The sequence below is a fragment of the Entelurus aequoreus genome, linkage group LG05, assembly GCF_033978785.1.
Source record: "Entelurus aequoreus isolate RoL-2023_Sb linkage group LG05, RoL_Eaeq_v1.1, whole genome shotgun sequence".
Classification (NCBI taxonomy): domain Eukaryota; kingdom Metazoa; phylum Chordata; class Actinopteri; order Syngnathiformes; family Syngnathidae; genus Entelurus; species Entelurus aequoreus.
In genome coordinates, this window is record NC_084735.1 from 17,012,980 (window position 1) to 17,031,106 (window position 18,127).

The following is an 18,127-nucleotide window of genomic DNA, read 5'->3' on the forward strand; positions in this document are numbered from 1 at the left end:
TGCCTGTGACTTTATCCAGGTTGTCAACACCACCCTTTGTGGCATTGTAGTCCAACACCATTTGTGGCTTCTTGTCCTCCCTGGTGCTGAGCTGGGCATCCTTGTGCATCGTACTCATGAGCACAACGTTCTTCCCTTTCTTGGGGCAATACGAAACAGCTGTGGCGTTCTCAGTGAAGGCAAACACTGAGGATGTAGCCTGTCTGTTCTTGATTGCAACAAGCTCAGAGGGAAGCTCTGGCTTGTTCTTGCGGACTGTCCCCAGCATGGTGACTTTCCGCTTTGCGAGTTCTTCACCAAGGGCATAGGAGGTGAAGAAGTTGTCGCACGTTATATTGTGCCCCTCCAGTCCCTCAGCCATGTCCAGGACAACCCTCATGCCCTGATTTTTTTCAGGTGCTTCCCCAGGGGCTTTGCCGGTGTAGACCTGCATATTCCAGGCATAGCTCGACTGGGCATCACATGCTGCCCATATTTTAATGCCGTATTTGGCTGGTTTACTCGGGATGTACTGTCTAAATGGACAGCGGCCACGAAACGCCACCAGACATTCATCCACAGTCACATGGGGGCCTGGGTTGTAAAGCAATGGCAGTTGCTGAACCCACTTGTCCCATACATCCCGGATAGCTGCCAGCTTGTCATGTTCTCTCCGGCCCTGTCTTTTCTCTCTGTCATCGAACCGTAGGACACGAGACATAATATGGAATTTCTTCAGAGACATGGTGGCTGGGAAGATGGCCCTTCCAGTCTCTTTATTCCACAGGCTTTCTGCTGCCTCGCCTTTGGACTTGTACACGCCCCCCAAAATGAGCAACCCGATGTATGCCTGCAAGTCAATTGCATCGATCGGCTTCCAACTGTCCCCAAACACACGACTCCCCTCTAAATTGGTCATCAAGAGTACATGGTTCTCAATTGATGGTGTCATGAGGAGCTCAAATGCAGATTTTATGTCTTGGACACGGCTAATCGCATATCGGGTTGGGCCTGGAACCATTTTGATGACATTACCAGCGCTAAGTCTACCCTGCCGTTGACGTGGGGCAGGGGACCACGACAACTTTCCATTTTTGGACAGGAAAATGTCTGCTGGTGTTCCAGTGTTGACAGGAACTTCAGCATCAAGGGTCTCATCCTCATCAGAGGACGATGCCCCATAATCAGGGTCTTCCACAACATTGTCTTCGATTTCAGACACATTTTCCTCTATGTCTACCTCTTCACTAAAAACCTGATCCAAAACCTCCTGGACAGAGAACGTCTTGTGGTTTGGCATCATCAAACTCAAAACAAGAGAGAGAGAGAGAGAGAGTATATCACAAACAGCAGCAGAGAAATGGTTTAGAAGGCAAACTCGAAACAAGAGAGAGAGAGAGAGTATATCACAAACAGCAGCAGAGAAATGGTTTAGAAGGCAAACTCGAAACAAGAGAGAGAGAGAGAGAGTATATCACAAACAGCAGCAGAGACAGCAGCAGAGAAATGGTTTAGAAGGCTGCTATGCGAGTGCTTTTATATGTTTGCTCCTCCCCCCTCCCCTCCTCCTGTTCTCACACGGCGCGGGAACGGAATGTTTGAACTGTTCCGACATCCCGCCATTCCGACAGAGTATAAATTATAAATTTATTTTCAAGACCATTTATCTCAGTGGTTTCTGCATCAATTACTAATAAAGATCTACTCACTGCTTTTTTCTGTGTTCAGGGGACTTAGGAGCACAAATAAATGGTTTCCTACTGGGATGTTCGAGGTAGAAAAACGCTAAAATGGCCACCAAACGCTACTCAAACCACACTAGTTCAGCATGTAATAGTCAGATAAACTCACAGTGATTGTTCCATTTCATTTCTTGTGTGACACTTATATGGAAAACTGAGTTTATATGTATTTGTACGTTCAGAAATTACGAAAATCACTTTTGGTCACATTCAAGACCAAGCCTAACAGTATTCAAACTGCAATAACTCGGTCTATGATGGTTGGATTGACTCACTATTTGTTTCTTTGTGTTCAGGGGACTTAGGAGCACACATAAGTAATTTCCCACTGGGGGGTATTTGGTGGGGGGGGGGTGCAATGTGCCGAAATATCTATGGAAAACTGTCAAAATGGCTGCCAAACGATATTAAACCAACAATAATTCAGTGTATGATGGTCAGATCAACTCACAATTGAATTCTCTGTGTTCAGATCACTTGGGAGCACAAAAAAGTCAATTGGATCATGTGTCTCACTCTAACACACAAAGACTTATAGTGCTTTCCAATCCTGGGGTCTATATGACCCCTGAGGAACGATGGCGTGGTCAAAATGTGTACAGAGAAATGAGAAACAATCATGCAGTTGATTTTATATTTTTCTGTGTCTCCCTGATGGATTAGGAAAAGTCATGAAATATTAGGAAGAAAAACTAATGACAACCATCTTTTTAGAGACTCTCAAAATGCCTTGGGGTCACATTGACCCCAAGGACAATAGGAGGAGGAGAAGATGCAAACACATTGATGTGAAATACCACTTCATAAGAGACATTGTTGCTACTGGTAGGGTATTACTGGAATATTGCCCTACAGAACAAATGGTTGCTGATATCCTGTCAAAACCAGCTACTAAACATAAGTTGAAATGTTTTTCACAGAATATGTTTGGCATTTTGGGATAAAGACTAGAAGGAGGAATCCTAACAAAACAGGATGATGGAAAATGTTCTTAAATATTGTTTACAAATTGATTTAACACAGTGAGCTAATAGCGAATGGGGGTGTTAAGATTGTATATATCTGCGCTCTTACTCTGTGTGTTTATTGTAGAGGTTGGATGTTGTAGCGCATGTTCTCCACTTGGGGCGCTCTGGTGCTGTGTAGTGTTTAACACCGCAGCAGTTGTGTGTTCAACAGAAGAAGAAGAAAATAAAGTATCCTCGGAGAGAGGACGTTGATGATCGAACTCGAATAAAGTGTCGTTCATGTGCACGCATAAAGAACTCCATTAAGCTCAAACACCTTAACAATATCGATCCCGATCCAATACCAGCAAAAAAACATCGGATGATATCAGCTTGCACTTAAAATAATAAATGATAAATCTTAAAATCTCTGATATAAGCTCCGATGCACGCAGTCCAGCAATGCATTTACTTGTGCAAAGCTGGACAGCCAGTTAACATCTAAATGTCCTCCAATAAGCCCACAAGGTTGGACTTGTATTTATATATTAAATATTTTAGTCATTTACAAAAGGTAAACAAACATGGTAGGCTAAAGGCTACTCAAAGCTTGCAGCTACACAATAGCTGAGCATAGGCAGAACATGGTTTTATGTGTGAGGATTTTGGCACTATTTTGACACCATATCCATCTTCCCAATAGCTTTAAAGGCGATTTAGAAAATATGTGTCAAGAAGCAAGCTAAAATGGTAAAAAAAAATTGTCCCGTGCAACTTCTGTAAAGAGACTAAAGTAGTGCAAATCACACTTCAATGTAGCAATTACCATTTCTATGGTCTTATTTTTTGGATGCAGAATGGTGTTAATGCTTGCTCTCACTCGTCTAACATACACAGTATTAGTATCCTGTCAATGTATTGCTCAGATACTTTTAACCCATGATAAGCATGATTAGAAGGAGCAAGTACATGTGCACAGCTTCACCTCTATCTCTTTGAAAGGAGGTCGGGTCTCTGGAGTCCGAGGGAAAAACACCAGTGCCAAGGTGATGGTGAGAGCCAAGAGGAAAACGGGGATAACTCCCAGCCTAGACACACACACACACACACACACACACGCACACACACACACATTCATGCAGCGAAGACAATGCTTATGAAATTTACATACAGCTTTTATCAAGATAACTCCAGACTTAACATTTGAAAAAGTATTTTTAACCTTCAAAGTACTCAATTTGTAAAGGCTTTTTAACTTTCCAAAGTACATGATATCATTTCAGCTCGGAATTTTCTGAACACTTGATTTAAATTTGTCTTGAACAATTTTTCACAGTACGCATTTATTTATTTTGTTCGAAGCTGCTTACTACGGCATACAAAGATTTATCAATCAATAAACATATTCCCATAGTTACATCAGGTATACATGTCAACCTCACCGGCGGTTGAAAAAATATCTCGGATGTGGGAGAAATCTGGGGAGCCCATGGAGCCCGATTTTTGGTATGATGGTTTACCACAGACACTTCAAACCAAAAATTGGGTTCCATGGGCTCCCCAAATTTGGAGGCAGCGTACTGAAAAATCAAAGTATGCGTGTGGCCACTTAGAAATATTTATAAGAGGAGACATATTTTGTGATGATGATGTGTTTAGAAAAATGCACACAGGTACATGGATAAAGGACTTTGACTAAAATGATAGTATATCTGTTTTTCACACAACTTCGTCTCTCTCTGTCGTTAGCTAGCTAGCTAACAAGCTAACTAACCTGCCGAGAATAGTCGGGGAAGCCATCCTCCAGATGTCTGACAAACCTGCGCTTGAGATGTTCCCACATAACAGAAACAGAAGATGTGCTTTGCAAATTGAGTAAGTTAGTCATGTCTTTGACGTCTTTAGTTTTTACTCTGTGTTTTTCCCTTTTGTTGTTGCTCATCAGTCCCTGGTCACGCAGACATGTGTGCATTCATTTATGTCCAAAAAGACACCAGCGATGACGTTGCAAACTATCAGCCGCAAATGAATTTGTCAACGACAAATTGTGGCTTGTGCAGCCCTTTGAGACACTTGTGATTTAGGGCTATATAAATAAACATTGATTGATTGATATTAATGATTTTTGTCGACAAAGTTGCACCCCTACTCGTTACTTTGATTTTAAACACAATGTACAGTAGGAAGGGGATTCTTATGGCCTCATTGGTCACGGTTTAACTGACACATGAAACATGACCACTTTAGCCGCCAGATGGCAGTAGAGTGTTGAATATTTTAAAATGTGTTTTGAGGAAATTCCAACTTTGACCACAATGTCAGTTGCTATATAGAGTGGTGCTTTCCATCGTTTTCAGCAGACTGCATTGCAAAATGTTTAACCCACTGCCTCCCTTTTACGGGAGATCCACCCAGGAATGGGGCCATATGAATCCCTTCTCTACTGTATTGTTATCATTAGAACATTGAGAAAAGTCCATAGGAATCAAGGACAGTGAGTTGACTCCGTCCTTTGAGATATTTATGCATCAGGGACACAGGAGAGAGCCAAGCGGACACCACTTTTGCACTTTGCTACGAATTCTTCCCAACATCTTTGTTAAAAGTGCTGGTATTTGCAACTTTCTTTGGCCCCCTGGTATGGAGGCATATTTGTGGCCAAATATAATAATATAATTTACAAGCACATACATTATATTTTGAAAAGAAATTAAAATCAAGCGAAAAATAAAAATGTTGCGCAAATATACGTTTATTTTGTGCTCAATAAACGTGTTTGCTGTTATCCACATTGACATGCAATAATTACTGCATTCCGCATAGCCAGATCGCTCTTTCGCTCTTAGGTTTTTTCTCTGCACTCGCTCCTGTAGGCACAAAGCTTTACATATGTGCCAAAAAGGCAAATCAATCAGAGAATTTTAAATATGTACGTTCAAAGTGGCTGTTTGGTCTCCAATTAGATCGCTTGTTACATTATTCTGGAAGCCTTGGTTTGCAGCTAATGGTGTCAATAATGAAACAACAATGAAACAACTTGGCGCACGACGACCACAGGTGAGTTGTTTCATTAATTTGGTTGTATGAGCTGGGTAAAATGTTATAAACATTATGAATATTTTTTTGTACATTTGTCTGCAATGTAACAAGCGACAATAACATTTGGCGATCAATAATTAATTTGTTGATAATAGTCGATGACGTTATCCCTCGTGTTTTCTGGATGGAAAGGAAAATGCGATTGTCAGCGCGACAGGTGACTGGCAATCAAGGATGAGAAAAATGGCAGCAGCCACTCCACTGGAAAAAAAACTACGAGCAAAAATATAAAAAGTATTGAAACATTCCACCCCTAAACATGTCAAAAACGCAAATAACTTGCTCACTTAGCAAAGCGGTCCATACTTTTCATGGCAGTAAATCGGTTATATGTGAACATTTAAAGCGGAGGCTTGTTGGACATCTGGAGGACCTGGTTTTGACTCGTAAGATAGTTAGCTTGTTAGCTAGATAGGGGAGACAGAGTTGTTTAACTATCATTTTAGCCTATGTCTGCCAGATAAACTGTGTTTATATACCTGTGCATCTTTCAAAACACATCATCAATATCACAAAGTTATATTTTATTTGTGAGGAAGTTAGTTAGCTTTGGTGTTGTTTTGTTTAAATACAAAGGTTTAGTAATTAATTGTATTTTTGTAACAGCCTAATGAGCAGCATATTTCATAGATAAATATTTCTGAATGTAGTCATATTTGGTGTCTGTTGTTAATTAAAAACACACATAAAAATATTTCAAAGCTGCATTTAAAAAGTTGATGACTAAATTAGGGCCACTAAACAAATGTACACTTTATAATCCGATTGGTCGACTAATCGTTAAAATAGTCGATGATTAGAGGGGTAAGCGGTAGCAAATGGATGGACGGATGGATAGTTGACTATTACATCTATCATTAGTTGCAACCCTCATACTGAGATTTTTTGTCGAAAACCGAATCATATAAAAAGTGGAGCGTATGCAAACAGAGGTGCTACTTTAATTGCATTTTTTAGAATGGGCCGGAAAAAAAGAGCCACACTTCGGACAATTTTGAGCAAGAATCCTGACAGCCACCATGTCAAAAATATTGTTATAAATAAATGAAGTACAGTTTTTAAACAGCAATGTTTAATTACCAAAACATATTTGACGCCTCGCAGAACTATAGTGTAGTTTTGTTTCTTTCATATCAGGAATGCTTAGTTGTTGTTTTTTTAGAAAAAGGGGTGTGGAGAGGCGGGGCCGGCAGTCCGACAGCAAGGCAGGGCACACCGGAGCCCGCTCCTAGATGGCGGCGAGGAGGCGTGGACGGCAAGCGAGCAGCGAGGCGGGGCGCGCCGGGTTTGACGCCGCAAACAGTATCAGGTGCGTGGATCGCCCAGCTGGGCACAATCAAATAATCCTCTTGAACTGTATAAAAGGGCGGCAGCTGTGGACGTGAGGGAGAGAGGCAGAGAAACGAGAAGGAGCCAGAAGGAAGCTGATGCAGAGCGAAAGAGACTGAAAGCGCAAGGGAGACGATGACGCCTGAAGCTGAAAAGCTGGAGCGGAGGAGCGAGCAGCAGACGGAAAGGCTGAAAAGCGACCCGGCAAGAGACGCATTCTTTGAAATAAAGAAGTCTAAACCTGCTCGCAAGAATGTCATTCCTTGGTGGTCCTTGGAACCTGCACGACAGCGAGCGACCGTCACATTTGGCGCCCAACCGGGAAGGACCACCAGAGGCGGGGGAGGAAGATCCTCTGTGGGCTCTCATAGGCACACTCGCTGGCCTCGCGGCAAGCAGCCGACTGCAATGTCGGCTCTTGCAAACATTGGCGGACCAGATGGAGGGGGGGCGGAGAGTGGCCCCCCGAAAAAGAAGTTGATGTTGTTGAAGAAGAACAAGAACAAGAACAAGAACAAGAAGTAGAAGTAGAAGAAAATAAGTAGAAGAAAAAGAAGTAGACAAAGACAAAGAAGAAGTAGACAAAGACAAAGAAGACAAAGACCAAGAAGAAGAAAAAGACAAAGAAGAAGAAAAAGACAAAGAAGAAGACAAAGACAAAGGCAGAGAAGATGAAGAGGAAGAAAAAGAACAGGTGAAGGAGGAGGAGAAGACCGGGGGCACAGATGGCCGTGGCCGTCTTCACTTCCCGCTCCCTCAAAAAGGGGGCGGGGGGGGGGGAATAGGCTCAGCCGGTCAGAGTCTCGGCTTGCGTCCGGCGATGGAGTACTGTGGAGAGGCGGGGCCGGCAGTCCGACAGCGAGGCTGGGCACACCGGAGCCCGCTCCAAGATGGCGGCGAGGAGGCGGGGACGGCGAGCGAGCAGCGAGGCGCGCCGGGTTTGACGCCGCAAACAGTATCAGGTGCGTGGATCGCCCAGCTGGGCACAATCAAATAATCCTCTTGAACTGTATAAAAGGGTGGCAGCAGTGGACGTGAGGGAGAGACGCGGAGAGACGAGAAGGAGCCAGAAGGAACCTGATGCAGAGCGAAAGAGACTGAAAGCGCAAGGGAGACGACGACGTTCGAAGCTGAAAAGCTGGAGCGGAGGAGCGAGCAGCAGACGGAAAGGCTGAAAAGCGACCCGGCAAGAGACGCATTCTTTGAAATAAAGAAGTCTAAACCTGCTCGCAAGAATGTCATTCCTTGGTGGTCCTTGGAACCCGCACGACAGTGAGCGACCGTCACAAGGGGAATGGGTGTTCCTGGGACCTCGGAAGGAAGACTCTCTACATACAGTATTTTAGCCTTTGTTCCACCAAAAACACTCTTTAAAAATGACCTATGAGGATGTTCCTCTTTTTTGTCTTATCAATGTTGTTACAATGTTGGATACTCGTAAACAATACCAATGTGTCAAACTATGAGGTTCATGCATTTGGGCGTGAATTTGCATACCATTTAGGATGCCTTTAAACACTGTGTTTTGCAGTCTTGTTTAACAGTCGGCCATTTCTGACGTTGCAGATTGACAAATGAATTTATGTGGGCATCCACTACATGCTGTCGGCTGGCCTCCTTTCCCTCTGCTGAGCCGAGACTGTTGCTTGCATGTTATTCCTTCTCGTCTCATAACCTTTCGCCTGCTCTGATGTCTATGAAATACATACTTCCGTATTTTTTGTCCACAACATTTTACACGGGAGTTTTATCAACATGGGTCGGTATTGGCGGTATGGCGTAGTGGGTAGAGCAACCGTGCCAGAAACCTGAGGGTTGCAGGTTCGCTCCCCGCCTCTTACCATCCAAAATCGCTGCCGTTGTGTCCTTGGGCAGGACACTTCACCCTTGCCCCCGGTGCCGCCCACACCGGAGAATGAATGATGAATGAATGAGTTGTAAATATGAATGATGGGTTCTCACTTCTCTGTGAAGCGCTTTGAGTGTCTAGAAAAGCGCTATATAAATCTAATCCATTATTATTATTATTATTATTGTAATTGTATTAGCCACTTAACCCTGACGAAAATGATGGCAACATTACTACTTGCTTAGAGGAAACACAAGAGAAAGGTAGGATAAAATATGATTTTCATGCAGTGTAGTTAAGTTTAGTCTTTATTTGAAGGGACAATGTACAGAAACATTAAGCTCAAAGACAGATATGTTCTGTACCAGATTATAGCTAAATAGCTAATTTCCATCTGCAGTCCCTGGCTACCTAAATTAAAGGGATACAAAAATCATGCAATAAAATTATGACAATAAAAACATACACAAGTATTAAGAAAAATGGACACATCCTTAATATACAATACAACCACACCTCATTTACATCATCACACAAAGACAATACATGCTTTTGTTCACATCTGTCATCATTTGTAAAAACAACCATGATTTTAACACACACACCTCACAATTTACAATAAAAATGCTCTCATGGATAAATATAATACACATTAGGTTGATGTGTCAAACATAATGCCCATCTTAGTGACCGTGTGAGCAGCTTTGATTGCTCAAAGCCACTTTTTAACTTCAATTGTGAATGAAGAGTAATCTGTTAGACTTTTCAAGTTTGTTGTGAGGTCGTTCCATTCCTTTATGGCTTTATATGAAAAGGCTGATTGTGCAAAAGAGGCTTTACATCTGGGTATGCTACACTTCCCCCTGGTGGAGGCTCGTGTGTTTCTAGTTGTCACAGCAGATGTAAACTGGACAAAGTGCTTAAGTGGCGCTGGTGCAGTGTTATTTAAGATTCGATGGGCCATTCGTATTGATGCTAATCTTTGAATGTTAGCTAAATTTAACAATCTATATTTTTGGAGAACTAAACAATGATGGTGGTGTTGTGGTTTTCGGTCAAGGATTTTGAGGGATTGTTTGTGCAAAATTTCCAATGGCCTCAGTGTCATTTTGCTTGCCTGCGACCAACATGTTATACAATAATAAAAACGAGACATAATCATTGCATTAAAATAAGTTTGAGCTGCCTCCAGTGTTAATGAATTCCTGATACATTTGAACGTTTTTATGTTGTATTTAAGACTCTGGCACATCTGTTTGATATGTTTTTTAAAGCCAAGTGTTGGCTCCAAAATGACACCCAGGTAACGATATTCACTAACATTTTGTATTATTTCCTTATTAACCGTTATATTTGGAAAGGATGACATTTTATATTTGTTTACAAAATACATTGTTGCAGTTTTCTTAATGTTTAATGTAAGACAAGAGTCATGTAGCCATCTTGCCACCTTCTCCATGGCTGCTGTAAGTTTTCTGGCAACCGTTTCAGCGTCCTTTCCCCAAGTATAAATAACCGTGTCATCTGCATACATCTGGATATTTACATCCTCACATACAGATGGCAGGTCATTTATATACATGGAGAAAAGAAGAGGGCCGATATTAGAGCCTTGTGGCAGGCCAATATCAGTAGCAGTGAGACTGGATGTTGTGTTATCAATACGGACATGACATAATCCAGGTCAGAGTATCTGTCGACAGTTTAAAAGATGTTAATTTTGTAAGTAACGTGGGGTGACTGACTGTATCGAATGCCTTGCGAAGGTCTAAGAATATTGCTCCATCTACACCTCCATTATCAAGGTTTTGTTTGATTGTTTCTAGTAGAAGGCAACATGCAGTTTCGGTCGAGTGATTTGCCCGAAACCCAAACTGCATGGGATGTAGGAGGTCTTCATAGTCCAAATGTTCTGTGAGTTGCTCAACGATCACTTTTTCTATTGCTTTGGATATAACGGGGAGAAGGCTAATTGGTCTGTAATTGTTGATGTCTGTACAATGTAGCTTGTAAATGCAGCTATTTCTAGACAGTGTTGTGCTCCACACAAGGTGTACCTAATGTTGCGACCGGTAAATCTATATACTATATATGAAGTTTATTTTTTAACCATGTTTGGAAAAAAAATAGCGGTGATGTTCGTCTTCAAGATTTATATTTAAACTGTGTACATTTTCAAAAGATAAATGCTGATACTTTTGGAGAGTGTAGGGCGTTTACCTAAAGTGACCTGTGAATGTATATAATGTTTATGAAGTTTATTTTTCAACCATGTCTAGAAAAAAAATTCTGGTCATGTTTGTCTTCGAGATATATACTTAAACTTTTTAGATTTTCCAAAGATAAATTGGGATACCCGTGGAGAGGGCAGGGCAGGGTTTCATTTGCAATCCTAAGGGAACACCTCCACAAACGAAACCGTTTGCAGACATACACACCAAATGGGTTATAAAAATGACTGTTGAGCAAAATGTACTTTTATTTTATCTAGACCACAAGGAAGTGAGTTAAATGTACCAGTAGATTAGAAACATAAAAATGTAGCAATCTGACTGTTTTGTGTTATCGCTGTGTTTTCGAAAAATTTGCTACCCATAAAAATTTGCTGCCCAAAACTACTGAGCATGCGCACTCATGCGCATCAAAGGTTTCCTCGAACAAAATAATCATAGCAATTAAGGTAAAAAACTTTGAAATATTGTGGTTATTTTTAGCATTTTTTTTTTTGCATACCATGAAACAAACCAAAACAAAAGCGCTATAAACCTTTATGCGGCTGAAATGCATGGCTGGTTGTTTGTTCATACTGTATGGTGACAGAATGAATGTCAACAATAAGTATTTTGACAAGCTCATTTATGAATAGTAGTAAATACTACAAAAGCACTTGTTCTAGGACTTATTTTGGACATTTCCTGAAATTGTTATCAAAATCTGTCCATTACTTACTTATTTTTTTATGTAGCAGCACATTTTTTTCAGTACACCGTGTTGTAATGCAGTAGTTTTTCCAATAGATGGCACTGTTGAACTGTTTATCATTTTCATTCCACTTTGTATGCACTTGCTCTCTGTGTGTTTGCCAGTTAATAAAAACTCTGCCAAAGAACAGGTTATGGGCCCAGATCGTCGCTAAAAAGTTGTTGTGCACGGACTTTGTGTGAAGATAAACGGTATTGTGGGAACTCACAATGGAGGATAAGATGTTTATTGACAGACTGAGCGGACCAGAGAATTGGGCAACATGGAAGTTTCAGATGGAACACTTGCTAAAGGCTAAAGGACTATGGGGCATGCTAACGGAGACGGAGACGCTAGCCGCAGATGCTAACGCAGCAGCACAGGTGGAATTCACAAGACGGAGAGAGAAAGCGTTCTCTATGTTAGTGCTAAATGTAAGTACACCCCAGTTGTACCTGATAACAAACTGTCAAACTCCCAAAGAGGCGTGGACCACGCTGAAAGCCCATTTTGAGAGGGATACTTTGGCTAATAAACTGTTTCTGAAGAAAATATATTTCAGATGTGAAATGAAGGAAAGAGAGGCTTTAACTGATCATTTAAAACAAATGAAGGAGCTAACTGATCAGCTATCGGCAATTGGATCTGTAATTGAGGAGGAAGACCAAATTGTAACACTGTTGGGTAGCTTGCCACCAAGTTATGCTACAATTGTCACTGCACTAGAAACAAAGATTGACAGCCTGACACTGAAGTTTGTTCAGCAAGCATTAATAAATGAAGAGCAAAAGCGAGTGAATGCTAATGATTCCAGTGGTGCTACGTCAGGTGGTGCATCCGCCATGTTATCACAATTTCGGGGAAATGTGCAGGATAACTCCAAGATAGTGGGAGCAGCAGACAAAAGCAAATGGAGATGTTACAAATGTGGTAGAGAAGGCCATATCAAGCGTGAACGTCCAACCTTGAAAAACAAACCAAAAAAGAAATTTCACAAGGCTAAGCACATGATGTGTGAGGATGAAGAAGATTCCTCTGAAAGTGCCTTTGTGATCAGGGATGCAAACAGTGACAGACCACAACAGGCTGAGTGGTTAATTGATTCTGGAGCATCAAAACACATGACGTGTGATAAAGACATTATTAAAGAATACCAGCAGATCACAAAATCACAGTCTGTGAAACTGGGTGACGGCAGGGTGGTTGACGCCCTAGGAATTGGAAATGTCAACCTGAAAATGACTTTTAAATTAAGTGATGTAAAAAATGTCACAATGTATGATGTGCTGTATGTTCCAAAGCTGTCTGGGAATTTATTCTCAGTGGGAGCTGCTACCAAGAAAGGGAATACAGTGCAGTTCAGAAAGTCTCGTTGCTACATACGTGGAAAAAGTGGAACACTTCAAGGAATGGGAACACAAAGAGCTGATGGACTATATCAGCTGGCTATTAAAGGAAGTGAAACTGTATGTCACAGTGCTTCTGTAGCGGCCAGCCTGTGGCACCAGCGCCTTGGTCACACTACCAAGCTTAAAGAACTCATAGATCTGGTGAACGGAGTGAACTTTTCTGCAGATAAAGAGATTCCCTTCTGTGAAGGATGTGTGGAAGGCAAGTTGGCGAAAACGCCTTTCAAGTCGATTGGAGGAATTCGTTCCAAACGCAAGATGCAGCTGATTCACAGTGATGTCTGTGGTCCCATGCAGACTGAATCTATAGGTGGAGCAAAATATTTAGTGACTTTCATTGATGATTACACAAGATGCTGCAAGGTATACTTCTTGAAACAGAAAAATGAGGTGCTAAGCAAATTCAAGGAATTTGAGAGAACATTCTCAAATGAGTCTGGTCTAAGCGTCACAAGGCTGAGGACAGATAATGGTGGTGAGTACACATCAAAGGAGTTTCAAGAATATTTGAAGTCTCAAGGCATCCACCATGAAATGACTGTACCTCACTCACCACAACAAAATGGTGTTGCAGAAAGAAAAAACAGGACATTAGTTGAAGCAGCTAGAAGCATGCTGTCACATGCAAAGTTGTCAAAGATGTTCTGGGCAGAGGCGGTAGCCACCGCAGCTTACATACAGAACAGGCTGCCCACAGCTGTTCTGAAGGAAGAGACACCCTATGAGAAATGGTGTGGAAAGAAACCTGACATGAGTCACATGAAGGTGTTTGGCTGTATTGCTTATGCACATATCCCGGATGAAGAAAGAAGGAAACTGGACAAAAAGGCTGTAAAGCTTCGTTTTGTGGGATATGCAAACAATGCCAAGGGATATCGCCTGTATGATGAAGAGAAGAGGAGGATTCTAATCCGTTGTGATGTCATCTTCGATGAATTAAACTTCAGCTGGAAGCAGGAAATGAAAGTACTGTGTTCAGAGAATGAGATAACCATACAAACAGATGAGAATGAAACACAACATGATGAAGTCACAGTTGACAGCACTGTCAGAACAAGTGGAAGAATCAGAAATGATTCCAAGGAGATTTGGATATGATGAGTTTGTTGATATAGTGACTGTTGATCATCATGCCAATATGTGTCGTGTGACAGAGCCAATCACACTAAAAGAAGCATTGGTGAGTCCTAATGCAAAAGAATGGCAGGAGGCGGCTGACTTGGAATATGAGTCACTGCTTGAAAATGAGACGTGGGACTTGGTGAATTTACCAAGAGAAGAAAGGCAGTAGGATCGAGATGGGTGTTTAGAGTCAAGCATCATAGTGATGGAAGAGTGGAGAGATACAAGTGCAGGCTCGTTGCCAAGGGCTACTCACAGTTGTATGGTGCTGACTATGATGAAACATTTTCACCTGTGGTACGTTTCAGCTCTATTCGTACATTATTGTCCTTTGCCATCAAAACAATTTACATGTACACCAGATGGATGTTGTAACTGCATTCCTTAATGGGCACCTGGAAGAAGAAATCTACATGGAGCAGCCAGAGGGCTACATCAAACCAGGGCAGGAACACCTGGTATGCAAACTAAAAAAATCAATCTATGGACTGAAGCAGTCTCCTCGCTGTTGGAGCAAGGCTTTCACAGAGTTCATGATGGAAATTGGATTCAAGCAAAGCACATCAGACCCCTGTGTGTTCGTGAGATCAAGAAAAGAGCTTGAGATACTCGCAGTTTACGTCGATGATATGATTGTGATAACAGAGTCAACTGAGAGCATGAACAAACTCAAAGTGGCTCTCAAGGAGCGCTACAAGATGAAAGACATGGGAGAGCTGTCCTATATCCTGGGCATCTCTGTGATCCAAGATAAAGAGAAGAATCGTGTAATTCTTCATCAGAAGCATTACATTGAAGCCATACTTCAGAAATATGGAATGGATAATGCAAATCCTGTGGCAACTCCTGCTGATGCCAATGTCAAATTGAGAAAGAGTGATGGTGTCAGTAAGCAAGTGGACCAGCATACCTATCAGTCAATGGTGGGAAGTCTACTGTATGCTGCAATGGCCACACGACCAGACATAGCTCAAGCAGTGAGTGCTGTGTCAAAGTTCAACGCAAATCCAGATGCTGCACATATGACCGCTGTGAAGAGGATACTTCGATACTTGAAAGGGACAGTGAACTTTGCTCTCAAGTATGAGCAGTCAGACTCTGGAGCTTTGATTGGATTCTCAGATGCTGACTGGGCTGGAGATCAGGATGGCCGACGCTCAACAACAGGCAACGTTTTTCTACTGAGTGGAGGAGCAGTGAGCTGGCTCAGCAAGAAACAAGCAACAGTTGCACTTTCAACAGCAGAAGCGGAGTACATCGCACTCAGTCAAGCCGCTCAAGAAGGAATCTGGCTAAAAAGATTACTGAGTGATCTCGGAGTGAAAACTATGTCCACAGTGATCCTGGAAGACAACCAAGGAGCCATCGCAATCGCGAAGAATCCTGTGAACCACTCCAGGACCAAACACATAGACATTCGCTATCACTACATCCGTGAATGTGTGCAGAATGGACAAATAGAACTGCAATATTGTCCAACAAATGACATGAAAGCGGATATATTTACCAAACCACTGCCTAGACAGAAGTTTGAATATCTCAGAGGTGAGATTGGACTTTTCCCTATTTAGATAAAGTGGTTAGTTGTGCTTCAAGGTTCAAGGTTCAAGGTTCAACTTTATTGTCCCCGCGGGGAAATTTGTCTTGGGCACAGTGCATCATTGCTTTCTTAACATACACAAAAACAACAGAACAAAAACACAAGCGCAGACACAACTACAACCAGACAACTAACATTTAAACATCAGAACATGGAGCTTGATAGACATAGATGGCACTTTGATGTAGGCATAAAATCTACAGTATGGAGATAAAGATAAAGTGCCAGTGTACATTGCACTAGAGCTCATAGATAAAGTGCTTTGTGCTAAAGTGCTTAGTTCTAAAGTGCTATGTGCTAAAAAAGTGCTAACCTATGTATTAACATTCTATTGCACCTTGTTGGTCAGCTTAATGGAGGCTGGGACAAATGATAATTTAAGGCGGTTCGATTTGCATAGTGGGACCCGGAGTCTTCTCCCTGATGGCAGGGTTCTATATTCAGGGAAGAGTGGGTGTTGTGAGTTGGAAATAATTTTCTTAGCTTTTTTCTTAACTGCCTGCTCATAGATGCTCTGTATAGGCTCATATTCTTGCTTGACAAGTGTACGCCGAACGCTGCCTGATCAAAGCAAGTTAAAAAAGAAAAAAATGTGTGAAAGAGTTTCAGTGAAATTATTGTAAACAAACTAAAAGAGTTCCTGTGAAAACAATGTAAAAAAACAAAAATATTTTGTTGTTGTTGTTTGACATATTATTGTAAAGGAGAGCACGGCTCTATAATATTATTTAAAGGGACTTTGTCATTGAAAAAAAACTAAGTGGGAGTGTTGTAATGCAGTAGTTTTTCCAATAGATGGCACTGTTGTACTGTTTATCATTTTCATTCCACTTTGTATGCACTTGCTCTCTGTGTGTTTGCCAGTTAATAAAAACTCTGCCAAAGAACACACCGGCATGTTCAAAGTGTTTCCCGGGGGCCAATTGTAGCATGGGGCTTGTTTTTTGTTGCCCCGCGGCACGTTCTATAATTAATTCTATAAATAAAAGCAAAAAGAACCTAAAAAACGTTTTTTAGCCTGTCGACAAAATGAACAACATCAAAATGGCTTTTGCATCTTTAAGTCATTTTTATGCAGCTCTTGGTGGAAAAAAGTAGCCTTTGCAACATAATCAAACCAATCGATTATTTCCCAATTGTCAAATACATTGTCTAATCCGGTGTTTTTCAACCACTGTGCCGCGGCACACAAGTGTGCCGTGAGATACAGTCTGGTGTGCCATGGGAGATTATGTAATTTCACCTAATTGGGTTAAAAATATTTTTTGCAAACCAGTAATTATAATCCGCAAATGTGCCGTTGTTGAGTTTATGTGCTGTTTAGAGCTCGGCAGAGTGGCCGACTAATACTCTTCCATATCAGTAGGTGTCGGGAACATGGTTTGTCGTGATCACAATATGCAGGAGGAAGCGTGTAAGTAAAAAGGTATCTAACACTTAAACCAAAAATAAACAAAAGGCGAGTGCCGCTAAGAAAAGGCATTGAAGCAAAACGAAACTAAAAGTGAACTGGCTGCAAAGTAAACAAAAACCGAATGTTAGACGACAGCAAAGACTTACAGCGTGTGGAGCAGACGGCGTCCACAAAGTACATCCGTACATGACATGACAATCCACAATGTCCCCACAAAGAAAGATAGCGTCCGCACAACTTTAATAGTCTTGATTGCGAAAACAAAGCAGGTGCGGGGAATAGCATTCAAGGAAAACATGAAACTGCTACAGGAAAATACCAACAAAAGAGGAAAAGCCACCAAAATAGGAGCGCAAGACAATAACTAAAACACTATACACAGGATATCACTAAAAAACTCAAATTAAGTTACGGCGTGATTGACAGGTCGTGACAGCACACCTACATTAAGACAAGAGCTATGGTGATGCATGGTTGGTTATGGTTTGAATTAATATTCAACAATTGCAAGAACTACTTTTTATTGTCAATATCGGCTACTGAGTTTCATTTTTTAATGTTTTCTGCTGGTGGTGTGCCTCGGAATTTTTTCAATGAAAAAAATGTGCATTAGCTCGGAAAAGGTTGAAAAACACTGGTCTAATCGAACCTTGCATACACTCATGTAACGGATGCC

The 18,127-nt window shown here is 41.5% G+C and overlaps 1 protein-coding gene across 2 annotated transcripts in view; it reads right to left on the reverse strand.

Annotated features, from left to right (window-relative positions):
• Positions 1-18,127, reverse strand: part of LOC133649631 (transmembrane protein 218-like) — a 37,794-nt gene that overhangs the window by 18,609 nt on the left and 1,058 nt on the right. For both annotated transcript variants that reach the window (XM_062046257.1, XM_062046256.1), the window contains exon 2: positions 3,654-3,756. In XM_062046257.1, the coding sequence (XP_061902241.1) occupies positions 3,654-3,756 (103 nt within the window). The remainder of the gene's footprint in view (positions 1-3,653; positions 3,757-18,127) is intronic.